The 20,768-nt window shown below is 48.0% G+C and overlaps 7 protein-coding genes across 7 annotated transcripts; 3 read left to right on the top strand and 4 right to left on the bottom strand.

Moving 5' to 3' along the window:
* Positions 1-767: 767 nt before the first annotated feature.
* PGRI_063880 (guanine nucleotide exchange factor VPS9) lies at positions 768-3,226 on the top strand (the record flags this gene model as incomplete). The annotated part of the gene is made up of 4 exons (XM_040794102.1): positions 768-2,103; positions 2,159-2,412; positions 2,464-3,113; positions 3,181-3,226. 4 exons carry the CDS (start codon positions 768-770, stop codon positions 3,224-3,226), a joined length of 2,286 nt encoding a protein of 761 aa, XP_040649352.1.
* Positions 3,227-3,694: 468 nt separating this feature from the next.
* Positions 3,695-5,247, top strand: PGRI_063870 (putative toxin biosynthesis protein; the record flags this gene model as incomplete). The annotated part of the gene is made up of 4 exons (XM_040794101.1): positions 3,695-3,883; positions 4,003-4,141; positions 4,196-4,304; positions 4,359-5,247. The coding sequence occupies 4 exons, from the start codon at positions 3,695-3,697 to the stop codon at positions 5,245-5,247; spliced, it is 1,326 nt and encodes a 441-aa protein (XP_040649351.1).
* Positions 5,248-5,754: 507 nt separating this feature from the next.
* Positions 5,755-6,976, bottom strand: PGRI_063860 (ceramidase; the record flags this gene model as incomplete). Its single annotated transcript, XM_040794100.1, has 4 exons — positions 5,755-5,941; positions 6,003-6,519; positions 6,591-6,831; positions 6,887-6,976. The coding sequence occupies 4 exons, from the start codon at positions 6,974-6,976 to the stop codon at positions 5,755-5,757; spliced, it is 1,035 nt and encodes a 344-aa protein (XP_040649350.1).
* A 1,818-nt stretch (positions 6,977-8,794) lies between these two features.
* On the top strand, positions 8,795-9,844 carry PGRI_063850 (putative mitochondrial carrier protein; the record flags this gene model as incomplete). Its single annotated transcript, XM_040794099.1, has 2 exons — positions 8,795-8,849; positions 8,913-9,844. 2 exons carry the CDS (start codon positions 8,795-8,797, stop codon positions 9,842-9,844), a joined length of 987 nt encoding a protein of 328 aa, XP_040649349.1.
* A 624-nt stretch (positions 9,845-10,468) lies between these two features.
* PGRI_063840 (uncharacterized protein) lies at positions 10,469-12,231 on the bottom strand (the record flags this gene model as incomplete). Its single annotated transcript, XM_040794098.1, has 3 exons — positions 10,469-10,678; positions 10,731-10,796; positions 10,846-12,231. 3 exons carry the CDS (start codon positions 12,229-12,231, stop codon positions 10,469-10,471), a joined length of 1,662 nt encoding a protein of 553 aa, XP_040649348.1.
* Positions 12,232-15,584: 3,353 nt separating this feature from the next.
* PGRI_063830 (putative prefoldin subunit 1) lies at positions 15,585-16,297 on the bottom strand (the record flags this gene model as incomplete). Its single annotated transcript, XM_040794097.1, has 3 exons — positions 15,585-15,753; positions 15,921-16,087; positions 16,268-16,297. The coding sequence occupies 3 exons, from the start codon at positions 16,295-16,297 to the stop codon at positions 15,585-15,587; spliced, it is 366 nt and encodes a 121-aa protein (XP_040649347.1).
* Positions 16,298-17,755: 1,458 nt separating this feature from the next.
* PGRI_063820 (HMG-box domain-containing protein) lies at positions 17,756-19,433 on the bottom strand (the record flags this gene model as incomplete). The annotated part of the gene is made up of 3 exons (XM_040794096.1): positions 17,756-19,057; positions 19,119-19,181; positions 19,233-19,433. The coding sequence occupies 3 exons, from the start codon at positions 19,431-19,433 to the stop codon at positions 17,756-17,758; spliced, it is 1,566 nt and encodes a 521-aa protein (XP_040649346.1).
* Between the last annotated feature and the right edge of the window lie 1,335 nt (positions 19,434-20,768).

Here is a 20,768-nt window from a genome sequence, read left to right as displayed (position 1 = left end):
ATTAACTACTTTAAGGGGGCCTTCGGGCCTGCTTAGGAATTTTTGAAACACTCCTATCTTAAAGTCTTTTCACTACTTGTTACCCATGAGGTGGCTCTTAGAGAAGAGATTATAGCTAGATACCTGCAGCTGTACTGTCTCATCTTGCGTCTTTATTTCATGTTTTGTTTATGTATACTCCTACATATAGGGAACAATAACACTACAGAGGAGATCCTGGTTGCTACTACGCAGCGGGCATGGGAAAAATTAGAGATGAGGCACTTGGAGTATCTCTGTGAGCGTATGCCACACAGAGTGGAAGCCATTATTTGGGGGTCAGGGGTGATATACCCTATACTAGATTTCATAGGACGAATTCAAAAAGGGTTTTGACCGGCAGTATATTATATAATCAAGGTCCAGGCCTGTGGACAATGCAAATACTTATGTCCAGTCGCTGTACGGGGTACCTACAAGGTACACCAACTGAGCATGTTGGAACTATGTACACATAGTAACCTACCTAGGTCACCAAGGCTCTATTTCTGATTGACATATCCATAATGCTGTATTTATCGATACATTTATCTGTACTCCAGTCTCAAATAAAATATGAAAACTACCTGGACACTCATTTCTCCGTACATTGCTGAATCAAGAAGCGGACTACCTCGGTTGAATGATGATCCGCACATCAACATGAGAGAGCCGCATGAGCATACTTGCAGCCTTTATGACCCCTGAATCTATCTTTTTTGCCCGGGCGCATATGTTAAATATAGCTTATGTCGGCCACAGAACGCCCGTCCTCTCCGGGTCCCGAGACGAGAGATCTCCCCCATATCCATGAATCCACTGAGACACCGGCCGCTCCAACCGATCTCCTAGTCCAAACACTGGACGATCTCGCGAACCCAGACAGCAGTCAAACAGTACAAATGAGTGCACAAGAGACAACAAAACCACATGTCGTGGCTGCTCTCTCCGATCCCGCCGCGATGGACTTGACCACAGCTACCCAACCATCACAGGCTGAGCAACAACAGCTTGCGGGGCAGATGGAAGAACTGTCAGTCTCAGGGAAAAAGACACCTAATCTGTCATCCAGCGCAAATACTCCTCCGCCCCCTCCGCCCCAGAAGGATGATGCCTACCTCAACCCCAACGTCAGCTCCTCGACCACTCCGCCAACACTACCCCCCATCGATACAAACCGGACCCCCAGCCCCGAGAAAGAGCTCCCAGATGTGCCTAGTGATAGTGACCCGGACACTAAACGAGATGGGCAAGTTGAAGGGCTTAAGGACGATAATGCCTCCCAGCCGGAGATTCAAAGTATTATGGGACAATTCCAGGACCCCGCGCGGAGCACCGACCAGAAAGAGATCATGTCTCCACGGCTTGAGCTTGCTGAGCAATTCCGAGGTGGTCCAACATATTTCCCGCCACGCAAATCCAGCTTGGACCATGCGCCTTCCACCGAATCTGCGGGTTCTCCTGTCGCTACATCCCCGGAGAAGCAGCCTGTATCCCAACATTCCCACAAGCCCGAATCGCCGGTATCAAACCGGCGAGCGTCAACCTCGACCGTCCTACCACTGCCGGAACCGGAGTCTGACCAACCATTCGATTTCCACCGCTTCCTAGAGCAGCTGCGTCACCGCACCGCCGACCCAGTAGCCAAGTTTTTGCGGTCGTTCCTCATGGAGTTTGGCAAGAAGCAATGGATGGTTCACGAGCAAGTCAAAATCATCAGCGATTTCCTGACATTTATCACAAATAAGATGGCCATGTGCGAGATCTGGCGAGATGTATCGGATAGCGAATTCGATAATGCCAAGGAAGGCATGGAGAAACTTGTTATGAATCGCCTGTATTCGCAGACTTTTGCCCCAGCCATTCCAGCTCCGCCAACGATACCTAGAAGTGCAAGTCGGAGCCGACGGAGAGAGCTAGAGAGGCTTCATGGGCCGTGGCGACGTGGCCAGCATCAGGAGGACATCGAACGAGATGATATACTAGCCCAGAAGATTCGCATTTACAGCTGGGTCAACGAAACGCACCTAGACATCCCAACTGTCAGCGGCGGTGGACGCCGTTTTTTGAACCTGGCACAGCAAGGTAGGTGTTATGGGCTATCTGGGTCATTTCCCAACTTTCTGACTTTGCTTGACAGAAATATCAAAAATCAATGGCTACCGTGCTCCTCGAGATAAGGTCATTTGCATTTTGAACTGCTGCAAAGTCATCTTTGGTCTATTAAAGAATTCCAAAAAAGGCGACACATCCGCCGACTCTTTTATCCCCCTCCTGATCTATGTGGTTTTGCATGCAAACCCTGACCATCTCGTTTCTAACATCCAATACATTCTTCGATTCCGCAACCAGGATAAACTTGGTGGCGAAGCAGGATATTACATCTCGTCGTTGGTATGTCTGGCTTGCATACTGCCCTAGATATTCAGAACTGACTTCTTTTAGTCTGGAGCCATCCAATTCATCGAGAGCCTCGACCGCACAAGTTTAACCGTCAGTGACGAGGAATTCGACCGCAATGTGGAAGCCGCCGTGTCAGCTATTGCAGAACAAAACCGTGAATCCGAAAGCTTTGAAGAGAAAAGCCCCACCCAACCCCCTCCATCTCATCCCCAGGCCGGGCCAAGCCGCAAAGAAACTACCCAATCCAGTGACGACGATACCTCTGCCCCAGTTGCGGGACTACTACGCACAATCCAAAAACCCCTCTCCACCATCGGCCGCATCTTCTCCGACGACCCAGACTCGGGATCTGCCGCATCCCAAGAACGCCCCCAGCCTGTCCCGACGCCCCAACCCAGTGTTGCTCCGGCACGTCTCACTCCCAATGTCTATCAGCCTCCTCGCGCAAGCAGCGAGGACGGCCGACGCTCAGGCGATGAGCGCGCCCACGGTGGTGGAACCTCCGCGAAGAAGAATCTAACCCGCGTGCTCGATGCTCAGGACGCCGCCGCGCGCCAGGCTAGTGCTGAAGACGCGGAGGCACGCCGCATCCAACGTGCTGAACATAATAATGTTGTCGAGACACTTTCGAACATGTTTCCCAACCTAGATCGTGAACTTATTGATGACGTCGTTAAGATGAAAGAGGGGAGGTAAGTAATTTCTATCCTTGCAAATGCTTGAATGTTCTATTGAGTCTCGACTAACTGTTTCTTGCAGGGTTGGTCTAGCTGTTGATGCTTGTCTTGCTCTCAGCGCGGAGTAGTATATAGAATAATGTAGCAACTTTGCTTATTGGGGAATATCATGTCAGGAACTGTCCTAGCGACAATGCTCTCTTGTCTTTGAACTGAAATAGAACAAACCTTTGATGTATTTTTTTTTCCCCTATAAAAAGACAGCATAGAGCCTCCTTGACACAGAAGGCAGGATACTCGGTATGATAACTTGGATATCCGATCTGTCGCCCAAATAAAAACTATTAATTGCAGATACAAGACCTAAATATCTCATTTAATTGAATTTACATATTTATATGTCGCTAAGTATAAGTTTTGAAAAGGAGAGATCATCGGCAGTTGAACTGAGGCGAATGCCTCAAACCCCCCAAAGATCCTCGGCTCGTTCCCCGCAAAACCGCGGTTTCTCGGAATTCTACCTTCTCCTTTACATCTTATGATTCCGAACAATAAATACATGTACTCTTCTTTCTCGAAGGGTAACATTGTACACCATGTCCCCTTTCCGCATTGTTGAGCATGTCGTGCCCACTCAGCATATCAGGGAGTACCCTGGAGCCACGGCCAATGACCAAGAAGAGCCCTTACATCTGGCTGTAAAACAATACATTCCACTGGACAATCCCAATCCGCAACCTGGCGATATTACTATTCTTGGTGCCCACGCGAATGGCTTCCCCAAGGTATGAGATACAAAGTGCCGAGGTCCAGACTAGAGACGTCAGACCCGCTTTCGGACTGCGCGCGCATTGTGATGGCCTTTGAAGTATAGAATTGGCAATGTACTGATATTTTCTCATAGGAACTATATGAACCACTTTGGGAGGAAATTCACGCTCGTTCCAAGCAGAATGGCATACGCATTCGCAGTATCTGGATGGCTGACGTGGCGCAACAAGGCCAGAGCAGCGTGATCAATGAAGATTCCCTCGGAAATGATCGTATGTGATCTGAATGTCTTATAAGAAGCAAATATGATACTGACTGTGTCACAGCTAGCTGGTTTGACCATCCCCGAGACCTACTTCACCTAATCAATGTCAAGCGGGCTGAAATGCCTCGGCCTATTGTTGGCATCGGGCATAGCATGGGAGGCGCCCATCTGTAAGTTCCAATGAACATAACATTCATGCAGCAGCTAGCTGATATACCTCCTAGTACACAATTGTGCCTAATGCACCCCCGACTCATCCACACACTAGTCCTCCTAGACCCAGTGATTCAACGCCAAACCACGCAACTAGATGGTCTCATGCTTCAAATAAACAAGCGTGAAATCGCCAAAACAACCCAATTATCAACCCACCGGCGCGATATCTGGCCCTCCCGCCAAGCAGCCGCAGAGGGTTTCCGCCGCAGCCCCTTCTACCAAGCCTGGGATTCACGAGTGTTATCCCGCTGGATCGAGTACGGCCTGCGCGACCTCCCAACAGCCATCCACCCACTAGATCCCAAGATCCAGACAGGCAAAGCCACCGGGCCCCCAGTAACCCTCCGAACCACACTGCACCAAGAAGTATTTACCTTCTCGCGACCAAACTACACGAACCTCCCGAACAGCACCAAGCCCGTCAACCGCGTAACACACCCAGACCTAGACGCAAATCACCCACACACCTACCCCTTCTACCGTCCCGAGCCAGCCCGGATCTTCTCCCAGCTTCCATTCCTGCGCCCCAGCGTGTTGTACATCTTCGCCGGTAAGTCCGATATGTGTCAACCCGCCATGCGCGCCGATAAGCTCGCCAACACTGGCACCGGGCTGGGTGGTAGTGGCGGCGTTGCTGCAGGCCGTGTGCGTGATGTTTTATTCGAGAACGCGGGCCATCTTCTTGCCCAGGAGGCTGTGAATGAGTGTGCCGATGCGGCGGTTTCTTGGCTTACGCCGGAGATCGGCCGCTGGCGTGCTGAGGAGGAGAGTTTCCGCGCGGCTTGGAGTCAGAAGTCGAAGATTGAGAAAGCCACTATTGATGCGGAGTGGTTGAAGAATGTCCCTGCGCCAGAGCGAAGGCCGAAGAAGGCGCAGAATGGAGAGTCGAAGCTGTAAGCGGTCTGATTTCTTGCCTGCTTCGATTTCGCAGCGTTGGGTGTAAATATAAATGCATTGTCTGCTTTCGCGGATTATCTTAGCACATACGAATATAGATTTCAAGTCTGCATCTATATGTTTTTCTATTGCTTTCAGATCCTATGAGTACGCCAAATCAATGATCATGATACTTCACAACTCCGACTCCCATCTATAGCAATGACCCCGCGCGCCCCCAGGTAAAAAAGAAGAAAAAGGCATCATATATCTATGGTGCAAAGCCAAAAGATCCGTCTCCGGGACGAATTGTATTCGTGGAAGCTATGCAATCGCAACGCCAAGAGGGAATAAAAACAGTGCTCTGCTCCGAGCCTCGCGGCAAAGGACGGACAGGGAGGAGCATGGTATCTATTTCATGGTATGTTGGGGGTCACATTTGCAAGAGTGTAGTATATTGCCACCCATAAATAACGATGAGTGCGAGCAACGAACTAATTGGGGAGAGAGGATATCTAGGCGGCTGTTTCACGTCGACTTCTTGGCTCGGGCTACCCCGTTCTCGAGCGACCCACCAGAGGTGCGGATCACCTCGGGGATCTGCCAGAAGTGCGCCCAGCGCAGGTGGTATTCCTCTTGTCGGTTGTTAAGGCAGTGGCGGAGCCAGATTCCCCATGTTATATAGAGATAAGCACCGATGCCAGTCATGATATGCCTGCAAGAATAAATTAGCAAATAGACCAATAGCAATCAATATAGTCCGGTTTAACACATACCACCAGCCATGCCCTTCCAAAAAGATACCCCATGGGAGACCAACAGAACGGCGCATCCGACGGATCTCAGAGCAGAACACGTTATCCAAGTTCCAGATGAAGAAACCTCCCAAAAACATGCTCAGTCCATATGCGACCATGAACCACATAGTCTTAAGTGTCTTCTCGTCGCGCACGTTTTCGTACAGCTGGCGTTCCTTTGTCGGCACGGGGAGTCCCTTCTTCTGGCGCGCTAGGCGATCCTCTTCCGTCGAGTGGCGCCATTTGGGACGGAGGGTCACTTCCATAGTGTGCATGCTGCGCAAGACGACGACAGTGGTAAGGAGCGCGTATGCGTTCTGGTGGAATACTGGGTCTTGGAGGTAGTGGTAGTATAGGGTGATGAATATAGCGAGGCCTGCGAGCGAAATTCCGAGACAGACTCGCATGGCGGTGGTCCGGGAGTAGGAGAATGAGGCGTAGGCCATAAGGCAGGTGGTATAAATCATTGAGAGCTCATCCACTAGTTGCATGGGATCTGTTGTGGGGGGTTCACTGGTCAGCATTGCTCTTGCGATTACTCATATCTCGTTTTAGTTATTGTTGAACGTCCACCGCGGTTTAACCGGATCTTGGGCTTGGGAGGGGTATAAGGGCACTTGCATTTGAGGGTCGAGTGAAACAGAAAGCTCCCTGTTCCGACTACTAGGTAGCCAAGGAGGGCAACCGTGAAGATTTGGTCATGTCCATTGCGACGACAGCTCCGTATGCCCTGGACTCCGAGCCACATGAACAGCAAATTCGTGAGTGTATTGACAATCTCTGCGGAATACTCGGTGGCATAGTAGTCCTGGGCAAAGGGATATATTAGCATGTTTCACCTGTGGGCTTCTTGGAATACGTACCTCTTCGCACCAGTTCAAGGTGGAAGTGACTGGCTCCCAGTATCCGTCCTTGGCAGGCGGATAAGGAAAAAAGGGCAAAGACCAAGGCATATTGTACACCAAGGTAAATAGAGATGTTTCTGTAAGTGTTCTCTATAAGTCTTCTAAATTCAACGAGAAAAAGGGAAAAGCGAAACAAACACCACATGACGTCGATTACCTACGGGACTGGTGGGTCCGTGCACTCCGCGAGATGCCGGAAGCGGAAGGTTCCTTGATTTTACATTGGCGACGATATCCCTCTTTCATCCCCAACACTATTTCACCCTTCGCAAAGCTGCAATGAGAAGATGGAATTCGCCCAATAATCAATTCAGGACCTAGATGCATGCAATGTCTATACCTAGTGGAAACGACGAGCAGATCTAGGTGATTGCCCTTCTGTCGGACCTAGATCTTACCCCACCCTATAGCCCTGGAAGTACCACACCGAGGCGCTAAAGATATACCAGTCGTTTAAAATGTATATGGAGGGAACCAAGTCCTCCCACGCTGCCTGGAAATTTAGTGAGGAAATATCAATCCCTTTCTTCCACTCTTTCAACCTACCCTCTAGTGAGTCTATGTCTGTTCAGTCTTCGTCGCCTATGCCACCCCGAACACGAAGTAACAACATCGACACGTTGACAGCTTATAGGAGAAGGGCGCTCATAGGCACCAATGTATGTCAAGTACTTCCGAAGCGAATAATAGAGGGTCTCTGGAGCACGTTTCCCTTCATTGGGATTAAGCCACAAGCCACTTCCGGCGCTTGTCATTTGGGGATTGTGGCATTGTTGGACTAGGCTATTTCCCTTCTAGGGGCCCAGGGCCTGATCCGCCTGGCCCGAACGGTAGCGTTTTCGAGGTAGGATGAGAAACCATATTTCGGGCCGATATTGTTGGCGTTGGTCGGCTGGGCTTATAGGTGAATGAGAAAACATTTGATATTGGAATGTTGTTCTCTGTGTGTTTGAAGGTATACGAGTAGTCAGCGGAACAATAGAAATATTTCTGCTTCCTGACTGTCGACCATTTGCTACGCCAGAAATAGTTCAATACCTCCTTCGACGGTATGACTTCATTTATCCTAGCCCATCGCATCGATAGCGATATACCTGTACAGGATACCATAACTATATCTACGGAGTATGTACTGCCTAATTTGGTCTAGGCATATTGAGGCGCTAGCCCCAAAAGAGCAACACTAACTCAAAATGGCAACTCACAGCCATTTACATTTACATTTCATATTTTCATATTTATATCTCTATTTCTTCTATTATATATTTGTATTTATATCTATATCTATATTTGTTGTTATGTTGCTGCATTTGATCTACAAACCCTGCATATGCGTTGACTATAAATGGTCTAGTACAAGGTCCAAGAGCCGCATGAAAGATATGACAGTCATACGATATACTAGTTGACTTTTGAATACTATTTGAACTATATATTATCATTAATTAGGCGAATAATAAACCTCTACAATCTAATGGTTGTATACCTTCCACCTGGGCAAGGTTGGACAAAATCCTCCAGCGGTGTGGCTTATCGATAGCCATTGCTGAGCCCCATGACTTCACTGTTTTCAACGTCTATCCGTGACCTCGGCAAGGTCAACGCTTGCAATAATTGCTCTCTATCTTGTTCCATTCTATTTTCCCTCATCTAATCCCTGGTGGAATGCAAACTTGGTGCTCATTCTTGGCTGTGACCATCTTTGTGGAATTTTCTCTGTTTTTTTACGCATCCGGTGGACCTCCGACGCCTTCTTGACCGCTACGCATACGCGACGCCTATGGACCTCAATCTGGCATTGAATCTTTTATCTTTAAATTAAATATATTCACTGTCGCCAAACTCACAGTCTGAGTTGACTCAGCAATGTCGAGCAATAGCACATTAACGGTGCCACAGGTGAAAACAAGCACCTCAACCAGTATGCTCTCCGAACCCAATCATTTTTATTTCATTGCTAATCATAATTTTCCTACTACCCCAGCCTCAAAAACACCCTTTCACTTCGCTGCTGGCCTTTGCTCTGGCCTTACCTCCTCCATCCTTCTCCAACCAGCAGATTTACTCAAAACTCGAGTCCAACAGTCCCAGGGAGCAGCCCTCCTCCCAACTTTAAAGGCGATCATCTCCTCTCCGAACCCTATCCGTGGATTATGGCGGGGTACCCTCCCTTCAGCCCTTCGTACCGGCTTTGGGTCGGCTTTATACTTCACCAGTCTCAATGCATTGCGCCAAGCAGTTGCGCAAAGCAACCCACTGGCCCTAGCCAGTCCGGTAACAGGCGCTAGGTCATCATCCGTCCTCCCGAAACTCTCCAACACAGCAAATCTCGCTACGGGTGCCGTCGCAAGAGTTGCCGCGGGCTTCGTAATGATGCCCGTGACCGTGCTCAAGGTCCGTTACGAGTCAGACTACTACGCGTATCGCAGCTTAGTAGGCGCAGGCCGGGATATCGTGCGTACCGAAGGCCTGCGTGGTCTTTTTGCAGGATTTGGGGCTACTGCCGCTCGAGATGCCCCATATGCGGGCCTCTATGTTCTCTTCTACGAACAATTGAAGCGACGGTTCGCCTTGATGGCTGCAAAACCCTCTAATAATGGCGAGACACCAACTGCAGTTTCGTCCTCATCAATACACTTCGTTTCCGGTGGAGCGGCCGCTGGAATGGCGACTGCAATCACCAATCCTTTTGATGCCGTCAAGACCCGGTTGCAGTTGATGCCTGCCAAATACAAAAACATGGTGCATGCTACACGATTGATGATCCACGAGGATGGCATGCGCAGTCTTTTTGGTGGACTTGGTCTCCGTATGGCTCGCAAGGCCATCAGCTCAGCGCTGGCATGGACGGTCTATGAAGAGCTCATCTTGCGCGCTGAGAGGCGATGGGAGACGAATTCCCAGATCGGTCTTTAGGCTTGCATTATAGCTGCCCTTGCTATAACTCTCCCCTACATCATACCCATTCCACTTTCTGTATTATAGTCCGTTCAGGCCCTACTCTACCTCGCATCTGGGTCCGTCCCCAGACGTGTATACCTGCATTGGGCTTGGCCCAATGGGAGATTTTACATGGTAGGCTGAGGCCTGGCATGTATATTGTACTGTATCTGCACATATCGCCTACCATATAATCCCCTACCTCAAGTTTTCCATTTATACTATCAGTGGCCCTCAGTCTAGCTGTACCAAACGCGTGTACCGGCGAGATGTTCGTTAGACCCGTAGACTACACAGGAGACGATGGACTAGATATATGGAGCAGGCTGACGGTGGATACAATTGGCATGGCGAAAGAGAATTTTGAATCAAAATAACAATAAGGTCATCAGCTCATATCGCGTTAATGTACGACCACATACTATGTGATAAAAAAAAATTCGAAAAGAAACACACCTGAGCACAGCAGAACTCAGCACGATTTCAACAAGAAACAGTCCAATCGGACCGGCAAAACAACGCAATAACAAAGATGTACGTGAATCCGAATTTCTTGACCAAGCAGCATCCATGATCAAGGCAGTGCAGAATGGAATACGTTTATGTCAAGATGCGCATCCGGCCTGAAGGACTCTTCTTCCGGACCAGGAACAGCCTGTCCTTTCTACGGTCGTTGACTTTCAGTTCAGTCCTCGAGTGAGATGTCTCGGCGATGACCTTGCCCTCGCGTAGACGTTGGGTGTGGGCGAAGAGCTGATCTTGGAAGTCGTGGTCTATCCACTTTTTGATGATGATGTAGTTGGTGTCATTCTATCAAGTCATTAGTCTCGATTATGGTATATATTCAAGGGATGAACCTTACCTCGTCCCAATCCCAAGGAAGACCGTAAGCAATCAAGGTATCTGGCAGCAAGTGCTTGCGATGAACCTAGCATAGTGTCAGTTGGAAACCCTGGTATATAGAGGGTACTCCTTACCCTAATCCATGTGAGCTTGGTCTCTTCTTTCTTCTCTTTCTCCTCCTTTTCCTTTTTCTCTTTCTCCTCCTTTTCCTTCTTCTCTTTCTCTTCTTTCTTCTTCTCTTCTTTCTTCTCCTCATGCTTTTTCTTATTGACGATGGCATCAATCTCCTCCTCGGTATAGCCAATGCTGCGAAGGCGATCGTGGAACTCCTTTGCCTTCCGCGCCGCCTCCTCTGCCTGTAGCTGCTTAAGCTTCTCCTGCTGAAGCTTCCACTCTTCAACTGCAGCAGCCTTCATAGCGAGCTCCTTCTTCCGCGCCTCCTCGGCCTCCCTCGCCTTCCGCATATCTTCATCTCGAATCTGCTGAACGAGCTTTTCATGTGCCTCCTCCTCCTCCTTCCTCTTTGCAAGCTCCTTCCACTTCTCCTCTCGGACAAGCTTCTCCCTCTCCTCTTCTTCCTCCTTCTGCCTTGCAAGCTCCTTCCACCTCTCCTCCCGCATGAGCTTCTCCCTTTGTCCTTTCTCATCCTGCTTGCGCGCAAGATCCCTCAACTTTTCCTCTTGCAGTTTGCGTTGAAGTTCCTCTTGCTCAGCAGCAGTCCTCTTGTCCATCGCATACTTCTTGAGCTGATAGCGCTCCTCAGCCTTGCGCTCCTCTTCCGCAGACATTTGCTTGCGCTCGAGCCGCTGCAGCTTACGCAGCCGCTCCGAAAGTTCTTCCTCATATAGATCCGCCTCTTCTCTGATCAGCCGAGACTCGCGCGGATCTGCTGGCGGATTTATAATGATCTGCTCGCGCTCATGCGCGCTGCGATCCCGAGTCTTCTGCAGCTGCCGCTGCAGACGTTCAATCTCCTGTTGATGCTTCCAGATATCCAAATCCTGCCGCAAATCGTTTTTTCCCAGGAGTTGCTGACCCATAACCAGCTCGTGGTCACGGTAAAAAGGAGAGTGCTCGCGCGAGACACTGCTGACGGCGCGCCCACGGCGGGGTGGTGGGGGCGGCAGATCGTCTTCATCATCGTAGCGGCTATGGCGGGGACTATGGTCGTGGGTGTGATTTTCCTTGAATTTCTGGTGCACCCGTCGAGACTGGGGCTTGTTCTCCGCGCGACTCTCTGACTGTAGTCCTTGCTCGTTGAATATCATTACCGCTGGTGGTACGGGTGCTGCTGGTGCTGCTGGTGGGCGCTCGCGGCGCCGGCCGCTGGTCGAGGCCGACCGGTATACACGGGTCTGGGTTGGTGCCAGGAACTGAGTGACTTCCGGGCGGCGGTGGCGAGAGAGGGAGCGCTGGCGGATATGGGTTCTGACACCAGGTCGATGGAGGGAAACGTCGGTCTCAGAGTACTCCGAGTCGTCCGAGGAAAAACCATCGTCAAATGTTGCGTGTACCGGCATTTTGGGGGTGCAGTTGCAAAAAGGATGCGGGGGGTAGGAATGATAATATAGATTGGGGGGGCCCTGATAGAGGGGCCTGAGCGTGGTTATCAGGTGCAGGTGGCAGATGATAGGATAGATTTGAACATCAAAAGAAAGCGAGAGAAATGAGAAGTAAACTGAAGAACAAAAATGGGGGCCAAAGTAAACGAGATTCGTATACGAGAAAGTGTGCGCTTATATTGTAAGCCAAAGCGGGGGAGGGGCTGGGAAGAAAGAGAAAGAAAAGAGGGAAGCCATGGAGTATCTTATTTATTCAGCTGGGCGTCATGGGCGTCATTTTTAATTGGCACTTGCAGTTCAGCCTCATGGCGCATAATCTCTACATTTGACTCGATAATATTATACTATATCACCCCTAGTTTCTCTTCTATTCCAATCGAGTCTTAATTTACTTACTATTTTTAACCTTTCCTCTCTACGTTCTATACACATACTCTCTCTACAACTCCAACTACAGGGTTAGAATACAGCATCATCAGGGCCCACTTTAAGTCCGCCTCATTAATGCAAACGCCTTGAAAAGCTGGGCACTTTAGCATTAATTCTCCTAGACCGCACATCGGGCCTTCCTACTGCATAAACTTCGGAGATATGCAACCATGTCCTTCGTGTACACTACTTAAAATAGTCACGATCGGACCTTTTGCGCTAACATTATATGAGACGCAGAGAATGCATGTAAAAGACATAAGGCGGTTACTGAACCCCTGCTTTACGATCGACACCTTTTTCTGTGGATAAACTTGTTACTTGAAGTTAGACTCCAGTTTTGAGTCTATTTGGGCGCTTATTCTTCCCCCCTTTGTGCCTAATTTTGATAACCGATAGAGATAACATGTATTGTGTGATAGATTGGGCACCAACAGTGTTTCATATCTCCTTGATCTATATCCATTTCGATCCATGGTAACTCTTGGGGGTGTGGGGCTTTTGTTATCCATGGATCTGTATTGCCGCTTTTGGGGCTTTTGTGGCTTTTGGGGGAGGGACGGTCAGGCTGGTATATTTCAGTCTGGACCGGACTATCAAAGCCTATAGAGTAATCTTGGCTAAGCCGTCAGTGATTTAACAAAGCACCATATTCGACTGACTCGAGTAGCTGTAAAATCTACTGTGTTAAGTGCTTACACGGGCTGTAAATTGCAAATACAACATAGGTTGAACTGGTAGAATGAGCGGAGGCTGATTCAACTCAGCCTCAAGACCTTGGGACAGACTATCAGGCGGTGAGACTCTGAGATATTGAGATGTTCTTCTTCTGCTCTTGCACTTGTCACCACCCCGCCCCCCCCCCCCCCCCCCCCAACCCCAAACTTTCCCTTTTCTTTTTTCTCCCCCCCCCCCCCCCCCCCCCCCCCAACACATACCATACTTTTCCTTTTTCGTTCTTCGCCATAATAGATAGATGTCGGATTAGGGCGAGGGGTTGAGGGGACGTGCTCATTTACTTGTCCAAAAAGCGGCGAGAAATGAACCTAAAATGGGAAGTTCATATCTGAGAACGTGATAACATCCATGGAATGTCACGGTAAACCTGTGGATAAGATCGGGTGTTCCCGTGAGATGACCCATGGGCACCTGAATCTCCGCACCTGACTTTCTTCATTCTAGTTTCTACGTCAGGTCTATGAACACTCATACTTGATACCTGGACCTTATGTGTCTAATTCTCGAAGACCAAATTATATGCATGTTGTATCAGCTGTGTGTAAATCTATAATGCCTAACTACTGCATATAATCCACAACGACCAAGTGAAGCACCATTACTCCGTAGTGCTTCTATGCTTCCACTGCGTGATTATGCACTCCCAAAATTCCTGTGTCACTGCAAAGCCCATCAACATGCTGCACTGCTCTCTACATTCTATGTGCTATATATTAATAAAATTAAGACTTCCTATCCTGACCTTAAAGCTTGTTCTGGCTTACGTCTAACCTACACATATAGACGCCGTAACCTAGCCCACACATAGAAGAAACTACCTGTTAAACAAACAGCTACAGTGGCAAAAAAAAATTATATGGTATGTCTATAAGATGTACAAGGTACTTGTCCTTCCTGGTCTTAAACCAGGGAACCCCTGTGGTTGCGATATAGGCGACAAGGATGTTTCTCTTGCCCGGCCACTCAGCGGTCAGTCAGTGACGATATCGCAAAGTAGCTACAAGAAAAGGATCATTGGGCATTGTTCTATGTTGTACAAATTATGTGTCGTTAGTTCTCATTCCAGGAAACAGGTGGCTGTGTTGCCCATGTATACGTCATTTTTAATATACACAGTGGGGAAATGGGCGTTGATGGAGCCTAAGTAAGATGACGCCAACGGCGTTGGTTTGGTGGCACACGAGAACCCTGCAATGTACAATATTGATATTAACTACAACAACTAAAGTTAGAGTTATTCAACGTTATCATTAGTTCTTTTTTTCCTCCCTTAGATCTTTCCAAAGTCAGAAGACCGTCGCAGATCTTGAAGTATAGTTTCAATTAGACCACCCTTGGCATATCAGCCCTATCAAATTAGGGTTTTGGTGAGACACTATGAGAATATCAGGGTAATCTTAGGCACCTATATTGTATATCGCAGGCATCATACTACCAGAAGAATGAAGCAAATTTAACCGTGCTTCGCATTTGAAGACCCTTGCAGCATTGACAGTGACAGCTGCAATAATTAGCCCCACAATGCGCTTCTTGAGGCCCAACTACAGAACATTCAAAATTGGGAGATTGGCACCGAGACTACGTGTCTCTCTCGATGGCCCTCTTTCACTAACAAAGATTAATAAATATTTGATTCCAGATTCAAGCATTGACAGAGAAATCATAGAAGATGGAGGGGGGTATATGCAAAAAGGTTCTTATGGCATGCTAGTATTTCCTCGCTTGATCCATCCAAGGAATATATTTCGCAAACAATAACTCCTGGGTATCTAGGTCTCCAGCCTGCAAGCCAAGTATGTATAGTGACCAGAATGTGACCAGGCCAGCCGGACATAGAAGGGTAAATATTCATACCTCCCTGCATCTCCCCGAGGCAACGTGTATCATATCCACTTGTCAGCCTCGAGATGACGGCATTTTCAACCCATCCTATTTTCTATCCAACATGTGTCGTAGGTCCGTCCGGATAGGAAAGACAGAGAGAGTACAATCAGCCTTGTCTATCCCTACCCATTAAGATCCACATTCGCAAGAATCGCTGAACCTCTGGTATAAAGATACCACAAGTCAAGGACGCTAGCCATGTGGGAGCCCATTGCGTTCATGTCTTGCTCTCGTCTCATATTCTTATTCCAAAATTTCGTTCATGCCCTCCCACCAGACTTGAGAATCTGCTCCATGTTCTCCCGACTTTTTTGACTTGTGGTCTCGTGGTAGTGCAGCTTTTTCTCAAGGTTGGCGATCTCAGCTGTGGCCTCGCCGCTCTCGCGCGTAAGGCGCTTGTTGACTGTGTTGACGGGAACGTTGACAAACCTGGAACAGAAAGAAATCAGTCTCGGGTTTACAAAAAATGGAGCAAATCAAAAGTTTCCCTGACTGTCTCACTGATTCGGAGTCGCAAAACTGGACAGAGGAAAAGAGAAATGAAATAAAATAAGAAGGGAGAAAAAGACAGGTAGGAGGAAAATTAAAATCCTCACATTTTTCCGACGCCTTCGTAAACCCTCGTCTCGGAAGGCAACTCAGACAACTCCTTCGATGTGAGCTGGAGCATGCGGATATCGCGCTGCTTGGCCGTCATATGAGCCTTAGTGATGCTGATCTGCTGCTGGGAAGCGATCGCACGGGCCTCAATCTCCTGAAGAAGCTGTAGTTGTGAATACAATTAGCATCTGCACATCTTCATTGGAATTGACATTTTCAATCGGAAACCAGAGAGAGACAAGAGGCTAGGCGAGACCGTATTTGACTTGGCACACCGCGTCCCCTAGCCATCTGCTCGCAGTATCCGATCCAAAAACGCGAAGTTATTCAACCTGAGACACACCTTTTGGAGAGCTTCGTTGGGAATCGACATCTTGACTATAGATGTTGTCTTTGGAGCTTGAATGTGGTTGAGGGGTAGGAGGGGTGCGGAGGAACGGGCGGAAGTGAATTTGTTTTGTTTTCGTGGACTCCGGATTAGTTGCTTGATTTTCCCCCTGGAGTAAATATGTATCGACCGATTTGGGTTTTATTGAAACTGTCTCGCACGGGTGTCTCTTTGCAATGTCTTGATCAACAGAATTGACTTGCACGGCGAGACCTTTGGGGTCAAGGCGGTGGGCGAGCGGTGGAGTATTGCCTGACTTAGGGGTCGAGGTATACGAGAGAACGAGACGTATATGAGATGTGTGAAATTTCAGAGGGAAACATGGAGTTCGTGTTAGGCAAGACATATGTATTTGTCTCTGCTATATCCTCTTTCCTTTTTAGAGATTCTAACTAAATCAGGTTCAGTTTGGCTCCATCAATTCGCATCACACGGGCTTCTGTCTAGGAAGGGCGAGCTTAACATAGGCCAAATTCTATCCAAAGGTCCTTGAGTAAGACATAAAAGCTGACCAGGTCTTCCAGTGTCCAAATCCCCTTGTTAGAAGTGTCTATGGGTATTATCCAGTACAAAGAACGTAACTAAAACCACACAGTGTTCACAAGCACCAGGCCCGTTTGTTAGAACTTCGGACTTGATCACCTCATTCAGAGTTCGGAGAAGACAATCATAATTGTAGACCTTGAACATAAGATTATCTATTACTTATGTTATGTACAAGGTGGTAGACAAGTTGGAAAATCTGACAGCCACAAAAGTATGAGAAAGAAGACGGCCATATTGCCCCATCAAGGCCTTCTAGAATATGGAAACTGCGCACAGATATCTCAAGTAGCGGTGTGATAGTGTGATAGAACAGAATAGAAGGATATTTATGCAACGTCATGAGATCCAAGATCTTGGAGGGAGGGATAATACTACCATTTATAGCATATAGGAGTGATGACGATTCGTGCGGGTGCTAATCTAAGATTGCTAACAATACACGAAGCCTCTTACCTAATGTTTAATATCTTCGAGAAAGAGAGAGAGAGAGAGAGAATCGCAATGGATATTTGAGTAGGTAAAATCAACGCGTATTAAAAGACCGCAGTTCCTCCCAGTGCATAATTCCTTCAAACATGAACATAACAGAAATCTAAAGACCATAAGTATTGAATTGGCTTCCCGACAGATCCGAAAATCAAATCAAAGTGAGACAGATACTGGATTGATTGGCATGACAATAAGAAAAGTAAAAGACCGAACCGAGGAGATCATTCCTGGACCCCATACGCCTCAGGCCCGAACTCCGTTCCCACTGAGCCAACTTTTTAGAAAGCCCATCGGCATGACCAACTCTTGCTCATGTTTGGCAAAAGGTTGGTCAGTCCACATTCAATGACGCAGCAGACTTATGCAAAGCCCTTGAAATGTCCAGGGGCATAGTTTGACTCTCAGAGTCTAGTAGTTGTTGGAGGTGGGCTCAGCAGAGCACCACAACTCGAACTCAGCACCAGTAGGATCAGCCATGCTTTCATGGCGAGGCATATCCCATGATGAATCCCGGTTCTCGATGTTCTGCATGCTGGGGAGGTATGCAGATGTCATGCTAGGATGAGCGTATGAAACTGTGCTGGTAGAAATGGACGGCGCCGATGAGGCTGGGTAATAGCCAGCTTGAGTCTCGTCAGTCCAGTTAGAATATGAGCCAGGAGTGGCAGCATATGAAGGAGCGGCCATTGGGGCAACTCCAGAGGACTCGCCGCCGTTGTTAAGAAGGCGGGGATCCATGTCATGGATGGGCATGCCGTGTGTCAAGTTGTTAAGCTGAGGCTGGAGCAACTCGTGGTGAGTAGCACCAGGGAGTCCAGCGAGGGAAGAGCCATATCCCATGTCCTGCTGATTCGGGCTGCTGGAGCGGAAGTGTGCATCTTCAGTGTATGATTCCTGACTCTGGAGTGAGCTGGACTGCATCACTGGGAGGCCATTTGGGTGGCTTGTGTTTTGCCAGGAGGGGTGAATGTATCCGGGGGTCATCATCGAGTCAGGCCCGAATGGCGAGGAATCCCGGCTACTGTCGTAGTAGGCCTCTTCGAAGCTTTGTGATCGAGAGTGGATGTAGGAAGATCCACGACCGATAGTCGATCCAAGATCACTATCCATGTCCGAGAAGAATCCCTCATCGGCGAGAGTAGGAGAGCCACTATTGCGTCGATTGGCAGGTGGCATTTTGTTGGGTGAGAACTTGTAGTCTGGATGTGTTGCAGCATGGTTGTCACGTTCCAGCTTCGCCAGATCTTCGTATTTTCGGCGAATCTCAATGGGCTCCAGCTTCCAGCCCATGCCCGCAACCTTTGAGACAATTTGATGGTTATTCGCGCCCACTAATCTCTTGGTGCGCTCTGCGTATGCAGACCGGTAAAGCATGAAGGAATTCATGGGGCGAGAAATCTTCCCATTCTTCTTGCGGACCTCGTTTTGTCGCTCATGAGCGGATCGAGCCACCCAAGCATCCATGTCCTTGATCGGAGTAGTGTGGAAATGTTCAGTGAGCTGACTGATTGGTCCCTCAAGCTTGATACCTGGATCGGAGAGTTCTCTCCGGTTACGGTTGCGTCGCTGCTTGGTTGCCTTGACTGGTGTCTTGCTGCGAGGCGAGGCCCGCGACCAAGGTGGCGAAGGGGTCATCATGGTAGGTGATCCTAAGAGACTTTCATCAGATACCGGGGGAGGCGTGGTGACCTGGGTACCGGACATCATGATCTGTTATGTATTTTATCAGTCTCACGTGCGGTCAAATGGCAACATGGGGAATCCAACTTACCGATTGAGGAGGCATGTTTTGAGGAAAACTGGGGGCGGCATAGAATGGGGGAGAATCGTAGTGCTAGTATTGTTAGTGTTGCTATTGGCAACTGCCAGAAAGCAAGAGACTCACCATTGCTTGTGGCTGTGACTGAGGCTGCGGCTGGGATTGTGACTGCGACTGGGACTGGGCACTGTTGGTTTCGCCATCCATCTTCAGGGTGATGTACATAGGTTGGAATACACCAGGTCGTTCGAAGGACTCTCCGGGCAATGGATGTCCGTCGGTGGATTGTGGAGGCGTAGGAGGAGTGGATCTTCCCACTACAGTCATTGTTGTGATCTTTTAGTCCCTGATAGACAGGATAAAAAGACACAGGTTGAATGCCAGAAAGTTATTCCAGCGAGGGTAAAGAAGAGAAAGAGAATTTCCGGAAAGAGGAAAGAAGTGGAAGAGATGTAGAATAAAGATATTCTCTGCTGTCCTACCCAGATGATGGGTTTGTCTTGTAGTTTAGGTCCCCTGAAAGAGGTCTCAAACACGACTGCAGATAGATCTGCTAGTAGGTGAGACAAACACTGCAACAATCCAATTGGATGGAGTGTGAATAAGTATGAAAGTAACGAAGTATGAAGAGCAAGTGGGTATGGTGGATTCAAGTTCAAAGAAGATGGAGAAACAAAAAGCCAAAGACTTGGAGATTGAAAATTGAAAGATGGGCGGGTCTCGAAATAAATAGAGTCGACGGCAGAGAGAGAGGAGAAGAGACGATACGGCAAACAGAGGCTGAAACTGACTCAAGAAGGCCTGGAATACAATACGCATGGCGTGGATCTATTTCTCTTGGTGTTATTTTTTGTTATTTTTTTATTTTTTTATACTTATTAAATGTTTTATTTTATTATTTTATTATTATTATTATTTTAGCCTTTTCTTTTATATGATTTTTAATTTCTTTATTTCATTTTATTTCATTTCATTTTTTACTCTAAATCTAGTGGAGGCGTTCATGGCTTGATTACCTTTTTGGTCCTAGTCAGATATGTTATTGGCTTGATACGATCAATTTTCTACTCGATTTTTCATTCAATGCCTAGAATAGTTTGATCGATATGGCATATATGTCACACCCTTCCAGGGCCCTAGAAATATCTCAAACATCTCGTCTTTGTGCCAAATTTGGACAACTAGAAATAGCCTAGGGAGAAAGAAGAAGGTTCGGAAGATTGACGATGCACCGAATAACCCCGGCAAATAAGTCCACATGGGACGCAGTATGGAGTCATTGCACTAGAGGGGCAGACCGTGGACCTGTAGGAACTTGTACCCGGGGATGTAATAGGGCAAATCTAAATGGCAAATAGAAAGGAGACATCCGGAGCCGGGGTAAGAGGGGCTTAGATGCCAGATGCATGGGAAATGTCATAGTGTTGATCTTAGCCTAGATGCACGCTCGTTGGAAATTTTACTTTTTCTTTTAATTGCTTTTTAATCTTTTCTATATAACTGCGTGCGCTTTGACATTTGGAAAAAAGCAATCACGGAGAGGCATATAGCTGATGCATGTGTCCAGAAAGATGCTGGCTAGGAGAAAAATGAGGAAAATCAAGCACAAAAAGCATATAGCTCATTGCTGTCAATTACGTTATATGTGATACTGTATAACAA

This window comes from Penicillium griseofulvum, assembly GCF_001561935.1.
Source record: "Penicillium griseofulvum strain PG3 chromosome Unknown contig_91, whole genome shotgun sequence".
NCBI classification, from domain to species: domain Eukaryota; kingdom Fungi; phylum Ascomycota; class Eurotiomycetes; order Eurotiales; family Aspergillaceae; genus Penicillium; species Penicillium griseofulvum.
The sequence above is the reverse complement of the archived record's forward strand: the minus strand, read 5'-3'. Positions and strand labels throughout refer to the sequence as shown.